At 38.5% G+C, this 19,651-nt stretch overlaps 1 protein-coding gene across 7 annotated transcripts in view; it reads right to left on the bottom strand.

Moving 5' to 3' along the window:
* Positions 1–4,690: 4,690 nt before the first annotated feature.
* The window catches only part of RPS6KA3 (ribosomal protein S6 kinase A3), a 114,318-nt gene continuing 99,357 nt past the window's right edge, over positions 4,691–19,651 (bottom strand). For all 7 annotated transcript variants that reach the window (XM_081042898.1, XM_081042895.1, XM_081042901.1 and 4 more), the window contains 5 exons: positions 18,866–19,027; positions 15,911–15,987; positions 15,247–15,364; positions 10,748–10,888; positions 4,691–10,109 (listed from right to left, as the gene is read on the bottom strand). In XM_081042898.1, coding sequence (XP_080899024.1) covers positions 9,987–10,109; positions 10,748–10,888; positions 15,247–15,364; positions 15,911–15,987; positions 18,866–19,027 — 621 coding nt within the window. In that variant the 3' untranslated portion in view covers positions 4,691–9,986. The remainder of the gene's footprint in view (positions 10,110–10,747; positions 10,889–15,246; positions 15,365–15,910; positions 15,988–18,865; positions 19,028–19,651) is intronic.

Below are 19,651 nucleotides of genomic sequence, written 5' to 3'. Positions count from 1 at the left end.
CCTCCCAACGCCACCTGGGCCCGCCTCCTGACCCCGCCCCCGACCCCCTGCGCTACTACGCAGGCGTAGCCGACTGCCCTCTCGTGTTAAACCAGAGGAACGAGAGCTCCCCGAGCGTTCGCTGAAGTTCAAAGAACACACCGGGGCGGGGGCGTGAGCAGACAGGAGGCGGAGGGAGGGAGGGAGGGGACGAGGCCCAAACCTCATAGTAAAGGATGGATTCAGGTAGCGCCCGCTGCTGGCTGATATCAGATCTGTGTGGCTTTGTGACAAACTAGCCGCTCTGGGTTTGAGCAGCGGACTCATCAATTGTAACTTCACATCTCAGTTTTAACTGGGCCCTTTCACCCAAGCTACCAGGTTGGGAGTCTGCGGGGAAGGGCAAGGCTTTCCTATCATTCCCATTGCCAAAGCATAATATTTGCATGACGCTTCAGTGTTAATGGGCTGAATTGTGCACTCCCAAAACTCACATGTTGAGTTCCTAACCCCTAATATCTTAGAATGTGACTGTATTTGGAGATAGGGCCTTTAAAGAGATAATTAAGTTGAAATGAGGTTATTACTCTGAGCCCTAATCCAATGTGATTGGTTTTCTTACAAAAAGAGGAAATTAGGAATCAGGCATGGGGCGAGGGGGACCTCCACAGGAACAAGAAAGTGATTACAAGAGGCCTCAGAAGAAACTAACACTTAAACCAACTTAATCTCAGACTTCTAGCCTCCAGAACTGTGTGAAAATAAATTTTTGTTGTTTAAGCCACCCAGTCTGTAGTACTTTGTTATGGTAGTCCCAGAAAACTACCACCTGACTATGCAGGACAAATAGCTTCACTTTTAAGTAAGCTTATTTTAAATAAATCACCTTCCTGCAAACATTTGGGTTTCAACATTATCGCTCTAGTGAAATGGACACACCTAAGTGACAGAGGAATAAAGTACAATTGTCGAACACAGCGGTTCTCTACTAGGCACATTTGACAGTGTCCAGAGATATTTCTGGTTGTCACAACTGGGTATGGAGGCCAGTCCAGCTGGCATCTAGTAGGCAGAGGGCAGGGATGCTGCTAATCATTCTTCAATGCACTGTAAGGACCCCCACCCCCAAAAGCATTATCCAGTCCAAAACGTCGATAGAGCTGAGGATGACTAACCAATGATTGATAGATGTACTTCTTAAGTGAAACTCAAAGATTATGGGGACTTAAAGTTCTGGGTTTCTCTTTCCATTTGCAATATTTTGCAATTTACACAATTGAGGATGAAAGGATGTCTATGAAAGGTATTTAAATTTTGCTTCAAGGCCAAATAATTATGAACTTGGGCTTTAGACTTAGAGACCTGGGTTCAAATTCAGCTCTACAGCAATTTATTACTCTATGATCTTGGACAAGTTACTTAACCTATTTATAAGTCTCAGTTTTATCATCTGTAAATTGGGTGTAGGAATAGTTCTTACCATATTGGTTTGTTGCGGGAATTAATTGATATAGTGGATTCAGTGTTTAGCAATTGACTTAACACATGGTAAATAATCAGACTCTCAGTGTCGGGATGTTCAAATATTTAAAAATCAAAAGTCTCCATCAATTACCCAATATAAAACCCCAAAGGAGAAAAAAAATCAGGCTTCATTAGTCTATTATAGGATGCTTCCCCACATCTGACTGGTGATCAGAATCCCTTGGAAGGAGGTGAGTCATGGAGACATCCATGGGGGGAAATGTGTACTAGGCATAGGGAACAGCAAGGACAAAGACCTTGAGTGGGAGCATGCTCGGCATATTCAAGAAATAGCAAGAAGGCCCGTATGGCTAGAATGCAGTGAGCCAGGGGGGGCTTTGGGGAGATGAGATCGGAGAGGTAAAGAGACCAGATCACTTGTTATAATCATTAGTAGGTTCTGAGTAGATCATTTTAGCTTCTGTTAAGAATAGACTGCAGAGGCAAGAAACAGAAGGGAAGAAATAGACGCCATGCTGGAGGTTACTGTCACAGTCCAAGCAAAAGACAATGGTGGCTTGGACCAGGGTACAACATTTCTTTGTGGGACGATGAGAATGTTTTAAAAATTAGATTATGATAATGGTTGCATAACTCTAAATATACTAAAAATCACTGAATTAATGTTTTTGCTTTAAATGGGTGAACTTTATGGTATGTAAATTATCTCAATAAAGCTGTTTAAAAAAAGGAAATGTGAAAAATGGATCCGACCAAGGACAAATAACTGACAAACGGTACTGAAAGCTTAGCTGAGATTGGAAAACATACATATACTTGCGGTGGAATCAGTTTTCATAATGGTATGGTTTCTTCCAAGATATCAGTTATTGTTCAGTGGATACAGTATAACAGCAAGGATATAACGAGGCTTAGGGTGCTTCTGAGGTAGAAATTCAGGTGATCAACTATAGGGCCATGAGATTCAGTCTGGCAGCAAAGGAAATAATGAATGCGGACTGGGGTGGGGGAAAACCAAAGGGATAAAATCCAAACTCCTTAGTATGACTTATGATGTCTGACGGTTTGCCCCCTGCCTATTTCTTGAGCCTCATGTCTTGCTTCTTTTATGTCTTAAGTTCCATTCATACAGAACTTTTAATTTCTTGAGTGCCTCTAACTCTGACTCTCTGTAAATTCTATTCTACCCTTCCTTCCCCTTTTAGGTCTCAGCATAATCATTGTTTACTTAGAAGATCTGCCCTGATCCCTAGGCGACTCTGCTATGTATTCCTACAGCGTCCTGCACTTCCTTTACCTACCTTTGCTAGAGTGTGTCAATGCTATCAATTTAGGGTTGGTCCATTGACAAAATGTAATATCTGGATCTGTAAAGCTGTAGAAGAGTGACAACGGCAATTACTGCTATTCCATGTTGGCCTGAGGAGCCAGCTATTTCTCTAGATAACCATGGTAGGCCAACTAATGGACCCCAAAGATGTCCATGTCCTACCACGTGTCCCCCAAAATAAGACCTAAGTGGACCATCAGCTCTAATGCGTCTTTTGGAGCAAAAATTGATATAAGGTCTTATGTTAGTTCCTGGAACCTGTGAATATGTTATCTTGCATGGCAAAGGGAATTAAGGTTGCACGTGCAATCTTGAGATGGAGAGATTATTCTGGATGACCTGAGTGGGCCAAATATAATCACACGAGTCCTTGAAAATGAAAGCAGCAGCAGAAGAGGGGGCCAGAGAGATGCATGTGAACAGGACCCCACCCACCACTGCTAGTTTTGCAAGTGGAGGAAGGGGCCCTGAGGCAAGGAACGCGGGCAGCCTCTAGAAACTGGAAAAGGCAAGGGAACAATTCTCCCCTACAACCCTCACAAAGGAATGCTGCCTGGTCAACACCTGGGTCTTAGCCCAGTGAGACCATTATTGGACTTCTGATCTCCAGAACTGTAAAGATAATAAATATGTGTTGTTTTAAGCCACGAAATTTGTGGTAATTTGTTATGGCAGCGACAGAAAACAAATAAAGGAACATTCTTACATTGCCCCCATCTAATGCCAAGTAGACCTTGAAGCTTTCCATCTTCACCTGAATACCCAAATTCATCCAAGCAGATAGCCCCTAAACCATCTGTTTTGGGCTGAATTGTGTCTCCCTCCAAATTCCTACATGGAAGCCCTAACCCCCAGTACCTTGGAGTTAAGGTCTTTAAAGAGGTAATTGAGTTAGAACAAGGCTGTTAGGATGGGGCCCTAATGCAATATGACTCGTTAAAAGACGAGGAAGGCACCAGGGCTGGGACGACCATGTGAAGAGGCAGCAAGAAAGTGAAGGCCATCCGCAAGTGGAGGACAGATGCCTCTGAAGAAACCAAATCAGCTGGCACCTTGATCTTGGACTTCCAGACTCCAGAACTGTGAGAAAATAAATTTCTGTTAAGCTACTGAATCTGTGGTATTTTCTTGTGGCAGTCAGTCCTAGCAAACTAAGACACCATCATAACATAAAACTACTAAAAATGTCAACAGGGAAGGAAAGGGCTAACTGCAGGCCTATAACCCACTCCCTTCCCATCAAGAATCATAGACCTCAAATTTCCTTTTAAATGTGCTAATGATACTTACTATCAGAAAGGAAACAAAAAGTCCTTATCTCTAAAATGCTTTTAGCAAGATACACTTGGTCTAGAGAGATGACTTATTGTAAAACCTAGAATTTATAGATTTATGAGGCATGGTTGGTTGGAGAAGGTGGGTTCATCATTTACATTTTGTAATTAATGAGGCATAAAAAGAGGATGTTGCAAAACCGAATGACTCCCTTTGTTTAAACAATGTTTCTACATACATTGCTCAGAAAGCAACTTGTCCTTTAATTCTGAATCCAAAATGTACCATAATGAGGGAGAAAAATGTTTATTTTGGAGCTAAATCTGATCATCTTGGACTTCTCCAAGAAGATTCTCATCTTTGGTGATTACCCTGTATCCTTTGAGTGATTAATGAAGTTTGGTCTTGGGTATATATGTCATATATGACTGATATGAGTCTGATTTGACACACTCTTTAGGCTAACCAAAGCTCTGCACAGAAAAATTACTCGGTACTTACTAACTCAGAAACATTACTGTTTTAAGTTCTATCAATCCAATTTGATAAATTTATACTTTGTATAGAATAATTTGACAATATGAAGGATTGATCATCATGTAATTGAAATAATCTGATAAAGGAACATACATGCATTTATTTGAAACTTTATTATATAAATTTTCATTTCTTTTAAAGATTACAAAACCTGTTCTGTGACAGGAATACAAGCAATATTGTTCCAGGATTATTCACGGATACATCTGAAAGAGCTTAGATTACACATTAATAGTATGATTTGAAAACTTCCCAGATTAGACTCTTAAGTAAAACAATTTAAAGTATTCAGTGATATTTAATCCTTTACAAGCATTTCATAATTATGGCAGCAGTGCCAAGCATCTGATGCGATTGAACCACCAATAAAAGGTACAATACATATGAACGCATGATATGGTACCTTGGGCTTCTGGCATGCTTTACTAGAGAGAAACTAGTATAAAGTAAGATCATATATAATAGTAGAAAAATACTTGTGATTTTTTTTTTAAAAACTGTTTAAGTAGATGCCCACCCCATTCCCACCCATGGCCAAAAATGCAAAATAATTACATCCCTTAGGTGTATACCTTCTTAGGGTAAGAGTTAAGATAAGCCTAATGTACATAATTTTAAGACTTAAAAACTCATCACCCATAATTATTAAGGATGCTAAGGAATGGCAATACCTTGAAGCTTTTTTTAAAATAAAAAAACAAAGCTTTAGATGATAAACTACACTTAAGAGAAACACAAACCAAAACCTTTATCCTTATGCCCTTTATTTGTATTTGAAAGTTCTACTTTAAATACTTGTTTGAAAAAACTCAGTATACAGTTCATTCAGTACTATAGTGATAATAGGAGTAAAGATTTTCACTTCCAGTAGATATTGATCTAATCTACTTAGAGGACTATTATAGCAACTCTCTTCTCACATGTTTACATATACTGTACTCCAATGGTATGTGCTCTAAAGGTTTTCTTGAGGTCTGTACCCCCGAACTTAGTCTCTAAATTTCCCTTTCCACTAATCTCTATTCAATGTCATATACTTTGCTAGTTGCTCTGGGAGAAGTCACTGACATTTAAACAGCTTATCATGCACTTCAAGGTTACATGGCAAAATAATGAGGAAAGTGCCTTAAGAGGTAGGAAGTAGGCTCTTATCCCAACCCTTGGTATGCCGTTATGAACAGTTAAAAGACTGGAATCAGAGTGGTAAATGTGAGACTGATAGTAATACAAGGCTTAAGAAAATTAAGTCAACTTAGTTACTAGAATTCTTTGAGAACACTCAGTCACATTGGAACCAGTTACAAGTCACTCAATCACACAGAATACAGCAGTGTCAAAAATACATAAAGCACACTGTAGATACAAATTCTTCTTGGCCGCCCATATTTAGGTATTATCATCCTGTAGATTCTTCACTAGAAAAAGTGGTTAAGCATGGCTCTGCAGAATACCACAGTCCCAAGAAAGCGAATTTCATTCCTTCATTAATTGGTCTCCACCAATGGTCACTTGGGGAGACCAGAAAAATGTAAGCGATCTGGAGGTGAAAAGAGGACTATTTTCATTTATTGAAATAAAAATACCAAGTTAAGTCAACTTATCTGTGAATTAAATAAGGCTCAAAGTATGCGTCCAGTTTGCTGGTCACATGGAGTTGGACCTCTCAGAGGGACAGAACTCTAGGACTAGATCGGAACCTCCTGGTTTAAGCACCAAGGGTCAGCCACGGAACCCATTGGATTTGTTAATCACAGAAAACAGACCTTTTCTGACCCTTTACATTCCTGAGATGTCTGTCCTAATACCTTCATAAATCTCAAATGCTTGATACTACCATAAGAGAATTTTCTCTATAAAACATAGTAAAGCAAGTGGAACAATTTTAGGACATTTATAAAGGCCAGGAAGTAGAGACTATCAAAGCCATGTTGAGATGTGTCTTGCTGGCTTCCACGGTGATTAAGCACATCTGTACCAAGGCCCCCAACTCTTGAATGCTTTTCTGCTCTCATCACAGGCTGGACCTACCCCAGCCTTTTGCCTATTCAAACCATTCTGCCTATTCGTGAAGCCTTTGCACCCCTCTCCCCCTTCACATCTTTCCTGGGCAGAGGGTGCAAGGCACAGCTACCAGGCCAACCCTACCTCCCAGGATGTCCCCTGACCCCAACAGCAACCACTTCTCAAAAAATGGGAAACGGTTGACCCAAACCTGCTCTTTGCAGCCCACCACATGTGAAATGTGGAAGCTCTGCCATATACGCATCGCACCCTCTCCAGACACTCGCTAAGTGACTTTTCCGACACGTCAGCCTCACAGCATCTCAACTCTGTGCCTTGTCAAAAATACTACATTTTCAGACTTTGCTTGTGAATAAATGAATCCATATCAAATCTGTTAAAGTTAAGGGTCTATTGTACGTAGAAGGAAGACAGCTCTATAAATTAAAAGGAACGGAAATAATTTATATAAAAAACTAAAACGACAAAAAAACTTACCTTAGTTTAACATCATCACTTGAAAGGGAAGATACAAAACACATGGTAGTGTAATCTTATTTTCCAGTCAGTATGTGCTTGGCAATGTTAAATGCAATCTACCATTCTGGGGATTATTTTGGATTATAAACTAAGAGGAAGCTTGTGAAAGTGGTCCGATATTTAGTTTAGTTCCTTCTTTCACACTGAAATATCTTTAAGACTGAACTAAACTTCCTGGGAGAAGCCCTGGTAACCAGAAGCACTAACTGGTGAAGGGCCTCACTACCACAACTATAGGGGCCTGGAGGACTTGAACATGGAGAAATGAATGGAAAAGTGAACCCAACACAAGCACTACATTTAGAGCACATTGTTGGCCAAGTGTGTCTGCTGTAAGTCAAAGGCAGTGGGAACACCACAATCACAGGTAAAATGAATTATGCTCATGAATTGCTTTTTAGGGAGAAATCTTCAGTTTTGTGAACATATAACTTACTTTTCTCCAATAAAACTGGTGGCTGGACTAAGCAAAGAAGGCGATATCTTTGAAAGCAATAAACTTGGCATTCATATACCAGTAGAGGACTGCCCCAAGAAATGTGCAGTTTTTGAACAACTCAGCTCCTGGTTGGGTGATAATAATATGGAGGGAAGGCAGCATGGTGCTGAGGGGATAAAAAACTGAATGGTAAGAATTCTAGCCTTTGCTTTGGGTCACAGGTTCTTCACATGCAATATGAGAAAGTTGGACTAGATGACTTATAGGGATTTACACATTTACTTCTGGTTCTAAAAGACTATGATGGATGATACACCTAAGCAATTATGGGATAGCATGTCAAAAATCCGAAAATATATACCCAGAGTTACATTAACATTTTAAAAGCCACAAGAATTTGGGATGACCGTGGTTTGAAACGCTAATTAGAGGAGAATGAGAGAGAAGAAAAGCTTTCTATCCAGGCAATGGAAAGCAGCTTTTGATAGTTTGCATCCACATATTCAAGAATTTAAAAAAACTTTCTCCATCTACATCTTCTGAAATCCCTCCTCTTATAAATTTTTTAAACTTAGAAGATAAATTTACATTTGATTTGTATGCAATAATCATTTTGTGTCACTTGGGCAAGAGGAATGTTATAGATTTTCCCTTTCTCTTTAATTGCGTAGAGGAATTAAGGAATAACAGTGGCTTCCAAAATAATTAGATAGACTACTTTCTTGACTTTATACTCTCAGGGAAAGATTTAAAGCTTCTGGCAGGACAAAAGATTTCTGATGTGAATGGCTTAGTACATGACCAGAAAGATCTGTTTGGGTGCATTCTTGATGAGGTAAGTTAAATCACTTTTTCCTTGCTCATGTTTTTCATATTACATATTGATGTATGCTAGGTAACTTGGCAAAGATACAGGTAATAATGGATACAGAAATGTCTTCAATCAAATAAAATTATGGAAACTACCAAATTAGATGTAGATAATGAATACTGTAATCTAAGCAGACCCAGTGACCATTATGAAAACTGACCATTTCTGAAGTTAAAGGGAATATTACGTGGCTATAATCATCAGGAGGAATTAAGAAAACACTCAATGCTGAACATTTACTTACCCTACCTCAGCTATGATTTCAGGTTAGAACAGATATTGTTCGATCAAGAATGTTTTAATCCCTAGAAGAAGAAAGTTTAAATCGAATTTCATATAGAGGCCTGTGGCTTTTATTACATTCAGGTAAGTGTTTAATATAGAGTATCGTAATGGGATAGAACTCATTATGATTTACCTTTTTTCCAAAAAAGCATACTTTTCTCACAGGTATACAAGAACAGGTATCCTGTTGTTCATATGCTAAATTCTTCAATTTGATCTAGTTAAACATGAAAATATCCAATGGGACTTGAATGACCTGTTACTACACTCTCCTTTGCTGGTCTCTTCACCATGACTCTCAAAGGCCTTTGATGTGTATTGGCAAAATTCCAAATTATATGCCAATACTAAGTATGGATACTCTTTAAGATCAAAAGTGCAAGAACTACTTCCTTAATTAAAGAAAAAGGAACCCTAAGGAGTTGCAAAGTATATGGACTAACTTCATAGGTGTACTCTTGATGTCATGCCACACACATATAACGTTCTCTACTATCACAGCTGTCTACGTTAGTCTGACAGAGCACCTGACTTTAAGAAACAAACAAATGAACGAACCAGTGAAACAGACATGGGGAAAGATATGTACATTTTGGAAGGATTACATTCAACAGCTGTTCCACAATCTGGCCATTTTTAGGGCTGTCCAACAATACTGTTAATCCAGGTGAACTATTTAACCAGATTTAATAGTCAATTGATTAATAATAATAGATTCCAAGTTAAACAAGGCATGTATACATTAAAGAAAGCAGTACAGAAATGTACTGTATATGAACTGTTTACAAAAACATACAAAATGTTGGATGGCACAAGGAATACAGTGCTAATATAAACGGATTAAGCTAAGTGCTTAACATAAACTGTCCATCCCTATCACTAACAAAGAATATTTAAGGGACATGAAATATTTCCTATAAAAATAATGCTATATGGTGTAGAGTACTTTATTCAGTGTATTTTTAGGTGGTATTCATCTGTTCATTCTTCTTCTTATTGATTCAGTGAATATATCTTCGTCATTTTCCATTTTCATTTCATCGAAGCTCCAGGAAAATCTAACTTGCTAACAATCATTTAAAGCGAGAAGAGACGAAAGCGGGAGCAGCAGCAGGAGCAGCAGCATTATGGGTACCAGCTGGGACAGTGTGTGCTTGCAGGTGTCTCTCAGATATGTGCTACCTGTCGCCAGAACTTGTGCTATCAGCTTACACCATGGTACCAAATATCTCACTGAGGTCACTTCACAGGGCTGTGGAGGTGATTTTTTTAATACCTCTCCGCTGAGCAAGAGTAGAGCGGCCTACTGGTTCCAAAACTGGTGACTGATTACGGTTTAGAGCAGAATATGTAGCTGCCATGGCACCCTGAAGACAGGAAAGGAAGGTCAAAACAAAAATGACAATGGGTCATGACATACACAGAATATGAAATGAAGATTTATTTCCCCAGATAATTTCTACATTAGCAAATTTATGTAGATTTTATTAGGCTCGTAATGAAAAAAACTACACTGTTCAAATCCTCTGATTTAACTAAAACCGAAGAGGCCAATGTGGTAGGTTGAAATTATGGATGAGAGAGAACAGGGATGGCCTTGTAACAAGCAATCCTCACTTTTCTCAGGACTATTCAACTTTTTTTCTTTGCAGTCTTTTAATGCGAGAGGCAGCAGGCATGCTCTTTTGGAACCTGTGTTTTGGCACTGGTGACAACCTCAAACTGCTTTGGGTTGTGTATAAGAAAGAAAAGTATAGAGAGCAGTTAAGAAATCCAAACTTATCTGATTAATTCAGAAATTAAGAAGTCATTCTTAAACTAGATTTATTATGCTATTTGGTATAGCTTGCCTTTTTCTTTTCTAAATCACCCACTGTGAGAGAATCCCATAGGAGAATCGGATGCAGGTGGAGAGGGAAAGGGAAAGGTGCTGTGGCATGGAGAGGGCGTCTCACAGTCTCTCACGGGGACATGTGGAAAACAGGGTCTAAATGGGGCTGCTCACCTTGACCAGATGTGGTGCGTCCTGTCTGTTCAGTTGGTATTGTGGCAGTTGGTCCCAGTGGACTATCCAAGGGTGTCTGAGCACAAGGGCAGCAGTCAGTCTCTGATGAGGGTCCACATGAAGCATCTTTGACACCAGGTCCTATAATGGGAAGAACAATAACACAAACGTGAACCTTTCTGTTTGTTTTCTATAGCACTTGACACTGCTGAACATTCTCTCTTACTATGACACTATTTTTTCTGGTAGTAGGTAGATCTTTGGGCTCAAAGCAATTTGGTCAGCATGACAATTTTGTTTTTTTTAAAAAGCAAAAACCCAAGTCTCTGTTTCCTCCTCCCTGAGTGATAGTAATTTTGGTGCATTATAAAGGGTAAATTTACCACATTTTACGTATCTTTAAATACTTTGGCTCTTTTTTTCCCTTAGATATTCTGATGTTTCCACATTTTTGAAGGTTTATTTTTAAGTAATTTTCAGCTACTTAGGACTTTTTTGTGCTGCTGGTAATACTGAAAAGCAGAACTGTCCTATAACAGGAATTTAATTGGAGGGCTCTAAATGCCCCTCCCAAGATTACAGAATTTTATTTTTTTTCCTACTTCAAAAGCAACTCATGGGCATTACAGGAAAATCAGAAACACAGAAAAGGAAAAGATCACGAAGAACACCCAGAATCCCACTCTTCCAGAGACAAATGCTTTCTATCCATCCAAATGCTCTCCTATACATGGAATATAGATCCATATGATTGTTATATAGTTTTATTCTCTTCCAAATAACACAACTGTGATTTCTAAAAGCCATGTACCACTTATTTAATTTTTCATTCAAAATATATCTATTGAGTATCCATTAAGGCCAGGCATTCTGCTAGGCATTGGGTATTTAGCAGTGAACAAGAGAGAAATGAACTGTGACCTCATGAAGCTTTCAGCCCAATGAGGGAGAGACTAAGAACCAATTACAAAGCAAATAGGAAGTTCTCCGATAAGGTGAATAAATAGGAGGGGCAGCTAGAGAAACACAAAGAGAAACCTGACCTGAACAGGGTAGGGTGGCTTTTTGAAGTGACTTCGTTAGAGGAATGTCAGACTTGAAGGATAGGCAGGAGCTGGATTAGAGAAGGGAAGGGGGAAACAGCATTTCAGGGAGATAGAACAGAGTGTGTTTGGAGGAAAGCCCTCAGGTAGGAGAGAACATGTCAGTTAAGGAACTGAAAGAAATGCAGTGAGGCTGCAGCATAAATCGTAAAGGAGAACATGGCAGCAGATAAAGTGGGAGAGGTAAGACGGGAACCTGATCGTGAAGGCCCCTATAAGCCATATTAGCACATTTGGATTTTTTCTGGAGGCAATAAATCATTTAAAGCAAAGGAGTGGTGTGGTCAGATTTGGACTTTAGAGAGGTTACACTAAGTGTGGAGGAAAACGGATTGACGGGGGCAAGCCTGGAGACTCAATTTGAGACTGGCAAGAGAAGATAGCTTTGAGGGGGTGGGTATAAATGATGGAGAAGTGTGGATGGAATTGAGATACTTAAGATAAAGAACTGACAGACCCTGGCGGTTGCCTGGATATTGGGAACTGGAGAAATGTTATTCCAAGTACTCCTCTGCTATTAGATATTTATAGTTTCTTACTTTTAGTTCTCATTAACAGCTAAGAACAGGAATAACTGAACAGAATTAGAGAAAAAAAGCGAAACAATTAAGGACCTCCCCTTCCAAATTCTGGATGTGGGCAACTGTGCTTCAAACGAATCAAAGGTTACAAGGCTGCCCAGGGGCACGACAAAGCTCTACGACAATTTTGACCAGATCTGTGTGTTAACCAGTGCTCTTTTGGCCAAGTCACTTAGAACCACTTCTCCTACCGCTACTCTTCAATGGCTATTCTTCCTAAGTTTTCCTCTAAATAGTGGTGCTCCCTGAATTCCTTCCATTGCTGTTATCAGTCTGCTCTGATAAACTCACTTACGCGCATGGCTTTAGCTACTATGGAGGATGACAACTCATAATTTCAATGTCCACCCCAGAGTTCTCTGCTAAGATCTATATCCATATAGCCAGTAGCCTAATGGACATACAGCTCTTAATTACACATCACAGAAGCAGTTCAAATTCATAATGTCCAAATTTGTAATCATCACTCCTCTCAAAACCACTTCTTTTGTATTCCACATCTTGGCGAAGAACACCAGTACCCACTCATTTGCCCGAGGGGGACATGTGGACTGCACGCATGACATCTACTTCTCCCTTGCTTATATCCAATAAACCACTGAGTCTATTCTGCCTTCTAAATTTCTCTTCCCTATGGCTACAATGGCTCTAGATCAGATCCTCCCCATTCATGACCCAAAATACTGCAAAACCTTCCAAGTAATGCCCTTAATATTAGATTAGTGAAGACTGAGTGAACTAATGCAGGTAAAAGTGTTACCACAGTCCTTGGCACGTAAGTGCTCAGTCAATGGTAGCTATGGTCCTGTTCTTCTCAAAGTCACACATGACACGCATGGTCCATGTGACGACTGACGACAGTTACCTATGCAACTTGCTCTTGAGGGGACACACCAAATTGATAGGGTCCTCTATCCCAATTTTGTGGGCATTCACTATATCACCTCATGTTTGTAGTCAAAAGTCTTAGCTGGACAAACCAGCAAAGATTATTAGTAATCACATGGCATTTATAAGATAGGCTGTGAGTTGGATGCAGTTTTTTGCGCTCTATTTGTATCTCCTCCTCACTTATGTTTCTCTTTCACTCAAAAAAGCATACTGGAATGCAAGTGAGTAAGAACCAAATGATAGAAATTAGAGAAATAACCCGACTTGCTTTAACTTACTAAAAAAGCAGGGAATGTGCAAGCTCTGATACTTTATTATGGCAACATTACTTGATACGCCTCCCAACCGATCATGACAAAGTTTGTGGCACACCCCATGGATAAGAATTACTGCTCCACAGAAGTGAACTTGAAAAAGGAAAATCTGATCACTACAATGCTCAATATTTTTCAACAGCTCCCCAATACCTAGAGTGAACCCCAAATCCTGAGCATGGTCTACAGAGCCTTTCATAATCTGGGTTCATCAGCTCCCCTCTCACGTTTACCCTGTACTCGTCCTATCAAACTCCTTGCAGCCCCCTGGAGGCATTCTGCCCTTCCTATGCCATCATGACCATGAACAGCATGTGCTCCTCCCTCAGCCTGGCATGGACGGCATCCTTCTGTTCCCTAAAGCCGTCTGGCAAATCCCTTCATTGCTTCTGGAAAGCTTTCTCTGAAATCTTTCTGACTGAGCATCACTTGTGAACTTCTTTAGCACAGAAAACGTACCACTGTAACAGCACACGTGACATTGTACTGTATACTTTTGGCCATTTCCCAACTAGACTGTGAGCTCCGTGAGATCAAGAATTCTATCTGAGTCACATCTTTTGTCCCTGGAGCCTTCACTCATTAAGCACATTGTAGGTGCTCAACACATGAATTAAGAAGGAAATAAGTACCCAGAAAAATGAATCATCTGGTTTAAGAAATTTTACTGTTAAGAAAAGGGAAAGAAAGGCTAACATTTCATTTTAAATGCAGTTATAAAAGCAAAGATTATATCCACAGACATTACATTGGTTAGCTGAGGCTCTGTCTCTGCCTAAAGCATCTATATACATGTCTGACGTACCCTGTTTATTTGTGCAATCACACCAATTCAAGCTTCCACCTCTAAGAAAAATCAGCACTTTTACCAGTATCTATCTTCTTCATCTCCTTTATGTTCTCCTTATTTTGAAGTGGAAAACTTTGCTCTTCTTTTTAAAAGAGAATTTTCTATGAATAGAGTGAAACTAGAGTAGAGTTGGAAAGCAAGTCAGTGCTATTCAGGGGATGGCAGATCTTCCAGTGAGAAAGGCTTTTCCAATGGATTTCAAGCTGTCATAAAACTATCCCACCTTTTATTGTGAAAAAGATAATACTCCTTTCTTTATAACATGGACCAAATATAGGACATGCTATAGTTATTCTAGGGAACAAGGGCTTTGGAATCAGCTATTTAGTTTGAAATGCCCACACGTACCTGGTATGTAACCATGGACAAGTTCACACTAAAATTCTGGGCGTTGGTTTCCTTCTGTGAAATGGGGATACTTACCCTCTATTTTACGGGTTCTTAAGAGGAATAAATGGGATAATTTAGGTAAAGTGCAGCATGAGGCACACAGTAAACACACACATCATGAAGACTACTACCATTATTATTCATCATGTTCCTCAGTAAGAAGCAAGTTTAGAGGTACATGTAATCCAGTCAAATCAATGCCTTCAGGGAAAAGAAATTAAAATGGTCCATTTTCTATTTCAAGTTATTTGGTAATATCACCTCAAAAAATTACTTTATAAACAAAAGATTCTAACCTATGTTATTTATTCCTACCAAGGATTATGAGAAACTATTTTCTCAAAAACTTATAACAGAAAGCCATATTTACCTTTGCGGTGTCTGAAACAGAATTCCAGTAACCACCACTGAGTGAGAATTTGCCGCTGCCGATGCGTGCCAATATTTCCTCTGGTGTATCATCAGGGCCATTTGCAAATGGAGTGTAACTAATTTATAATAAAATTAAAATGTTAATGAATAAAATTTCTTTTTTGATTGGTAATCTTTATCTGCAGTGTCCAAAAGTACTCTGAGTAATTTAATTACTGTAATACTTTATTGAAATCTATTAAAGTGAAAAATATCAACAACATGAAGCTCCACAAAGCACCAGGTCAAGGTGTAAGTTATGAAACATTAATTACAGACTTAATACACAAAAATATAAATATTTTAAGATATGACACACTGTAGAATAAAATATTTAAAATCGTGTGTGTTTATGACATAACAAGAATACAATAAAGGTATGGAAAATCAATTTATGACCTCAAGACAATAAATAATAATTATAGAAAAATTAATAATGATATAACTTAAATGTGGTGTGTATATATATTTATATGTATACACACACATACACACATACATACAGGATTGTATCAGAAAACATGAAAAGAAAGATATTACAACATAGAGATTAAAAAATAAATCTAGATAACATAAACAAAATATCGATGACTAAATGCTTACAATATATGGTACACACTTACCCAGTAAGCATTGTATAGAGGAGGACACCAAGACTCCATATATCACAAGCAGCATCATAGCCTTGTCGTTTTAAAACCTAGAAAAAGTAAAAATCAGTATGAACACACCAGTTTATTATATAGATTTAGATAGGCTGTGGGAATTGAATTATATCTCCTAAATCAATGCATGTAAGAAAAACCTCAACAGAATATGATTAACAAACAAGGCAGTATATTAATCCTATTCTAGAACCTTCTACAACTAACAATCATATATATTATATATAATATATATAACATATATAATATATGTTTTATATATATACATAAAATACATATATAGTACCAAAAAAAGTATACACATTTTAAGAAAGGAAAAAACTGTATTAAAATTATGCTGATGGTAACCACTTTGAGCATCTCTTGTAATTGTAGAAGTCAAACGTGACTTGAATTTATCTTTTGTTACCGGTATATATTGAGTATTACAATTTTAATCGTTTTTTCCTTTCTTAAAATGTGTATAAATTTTTGGGGCACCGTGTGTGTGTATACAGATTATATATATGTATATGTATATGTATATATATATATATATATATATATATATTTTTTTTTTTTTGGTATTCGAATTAACATTTATTGAGTGTTGCCATGGCACACAGAGAACTATAAAATAAATTGAAGGTAAATGTCTTATTTCAATGAATTTACGTTTTGTATGGGGCTACAGAAAATAATACTTTTAAGAACATATATAACAGTACAAATGATATAGTGCAAAATTGTATATAATTTGATTCACTCAAGCATTTAATTACCACCAACTATAACGAACTGTGACAAATATAAAACAACTCTGGTTTCCTTAAGAAAATCAGAATCTGGTAGGGGAAAGAAACATATCTGTGTTTAACAATTCAACATGATAAGTATCATAACAAAATTATGTTTAAAGCACTATGGGTATAAAGATGAGGAAGTGATTCCTTCTTGATAGGGAAGAGAGGGAAGGCTATGAGGCAGCTTCTGTATTGGGACTAAAAGTAAGAATTCGGGAGGCAGGGGGAGGAGGTGGGAGAGGACAGAGGACACCCAAAGGGTAGAGGCACGGTTAGTGCTAGCTCTGTGTGGCCAGATCTCCAGGTAGGGGATACGAGAGAGACTGAAGGGCTTTTATAAACATCTTGTTAAGGAATTTAGATTTTTTTCCCTGTAGGCAATCAGATGTCATTGAAGTATTAAACAGGCAAATAAAATAAGTAGATCTGTACACCAGAAAGATAATGCAAGGTATAGAGGAAATGCTGACAAGAGGAGAGACCGGAGGCAAGGTCACCGGATAGGAGGCCATCTGTTGCCAACTAAATAAAAGGCTGTGAGGATCTGCACTAAGGCAGGACATGAAGAAGAACAGACACAAAGATAAAACAGGAAGTACTTACTGAGATTGGATGTACCGGGTAAAGGGAAAGGGATATCAAATATTTAGCAATCAGAATGGACAGGATTTGGTGATAGACTGGATGTAGAGATATGGTAGATAGAGGGAGGATTTCAGCAGAACTTCAAAGTTTAAACTTGGACGACTAGGAGACAAAGAGTTAAAAGGTCAAGTCTAAGGAGAGTTGAGTCATGGAAGATTTCCTGAAGAAGATGACTTTAGAGACAAGTTTTGAAGCACAAAACAGTCTAATGGGCCAAGGAACGGCTACATTGTGATTTCCAGAAGCAGACCGCTTGCGTGAAGCAGGAAGCACTTAGGAGGAAAATGAGATGGTTAGATTAAGTGACCATGCGTGCACCAATATGTGTCAGAGGCTGTGGATATGTGGACAAACAACAAAAAAATCCGTCCCTCATCAGTTCTAGTACCACTGGGAGAAGAGATAAATATTATTCCTAAAAGTAACAAAATTTCAAAACGTTTGGAAAATAAAAGGGGGAAATCCAACTCTATTATCCAACTATCCTAACATTGCCAAGTATTATCATTATTTGAAAAATCTAGCACATGGTAAAAGCACAGACTTTGCAGCCAGACTGCCTGGGCTGAAATCTAGATCTGACCTCAGATGAATGACATAACCTCTCACTGTGTACTGGTTTCCTGTAAAATGTGAATAAAAGCACTCACCTCACATAGTTATAATGAGAATGAACTATTATATGTAAGCTACATGTTGTGAAGATGAAAATCAGTTCATCTATGTGCCTGCCACATAAGCCCTATGTCAGACTTTACCATTATTTTCTATCATCTTGTTCGTAGTTGCATTTTTTTTTTTTACATAGTGATAAAAAGGCAAGAAATCTTGAGGGCAAAACAGTGGATTTTACACTTGCTATAATGGGGAACTGCAATTTCTTAAGAAAAGAAGCAAGTTGATGAAATCGGTGCTTGGAAAGGACTTCAGGAGCTTTGTAGCTCTCCTGTGGAATACTCACAGAATGACTAGAAGGAGCAAGGTGCGCCTAGGCTGAGGCGAGGGAAACAGGGGCTAGGACGGCAGTGCTGTGAGCACAAGAACCACCAACTGGTTTTAAGGGATAACAGAGATGGTAACTAGCTACACAGCTAAAGACAAGAAGAGACCTTCATGTTTTAGCCTCAGAAATACAGAAAGATAGTGAGAAAACCAGGAAATTAGAAAGGTACTAGGAAAGGGGGAGAAGAAGCTAGTTTCCATTTATTCCATGCACTGACAAGCACAAAAGTATGAGTGATAACAGACATATACAGATGTGTGATTGTGCAGAAAGACAGAAGTCAGGGCAGGAAAAGGATTACAGGTGGTAGTGGACATCATCAGACAGTATGAACTACCGACAGAAGAAAAAGGGCTGACATTTTATTTCAATTATCTGTTCAGTAAGTTTTCAGTTAAATAACTATTAACTATTCTATATTAAACACAGCAAATGAGTTTTTAAATATACTGAAATACTACAAGCAAGCTGTTTCACAATTACCTCTGGTGCAACAAAATTTGCAGTATAACAAGGAGTCATGAGGAGACCGTTTTCTGCTCTTAGCTGTTTGGCAAAGCCAAAATCACAAATTCGAATAGATTCTGGATTGCCAGATTCATCCACATAAAGAATGTTGCTAGGTTTCAAGTCTCTGTGAACCACCTAATTGAAATACAAATTAAAGAGGTACATTAAGAATACATTTCCATTATAGAAACTACCTTATTCACAAACTGTTGGAGCAATACACTTAACAAGATAATGAGTGGTGATCTTTTAAATTACCCCAACATCATAAAATGCTGAATGTAAGTGTAACTCTTTAACACAGAACTGGGGAAAGGAGAGGAAGAAGAAAGAATAGTATTTACCTTCCCCCTCTTTGTCCAACTGAATAAGTGGGTTAAGGAGAAATGCAAATAACAATAATACCTGTCTCCAAGTTATTCATTCATTAAACAAATATTTATTGATTGCCTATCATGTGCCAGGGTATTATATAAGGAGCTGCAGATATTATGGTGAACAAGATCCATAAGATCTTTGCTTTTATATGCTAGGAGCTTACACAGTAGCGGAAAGGCAGAGAACAAACAGGTAAGAGATGGCGCATAACTAGGGAGGTGAGGGAGGGTCTCTAGAGGAGGTTAACATCTGATCTAAGACCTTTAGAACAGAGCAAACAAGACACAGCAGTAGAGTACAACCATACTAAGTAGAGGGAACAGAATACACAATGGATGTGCATGAAAACATGCTGATAGGTTCAGTAGGACATGCCTGGGG

The sequence above is a fragment of the Rhinolophus hipposideros genome, assembly GCF_964194185.1.
Source record: "Rhinolophus hipposideros genome assembly, chromosome: X".
NCBI classification, from domain to species: domain Eukaryota; kingdom Metazoa; phylum Chordata; class Mammalia; order Chiroptera; family Rhinolophidae; genus Rhinolophus; species Rhinolophus hipposideros.
This window is presented reverse-complemented; position numbering and strand designations above follow the sequence as displayed.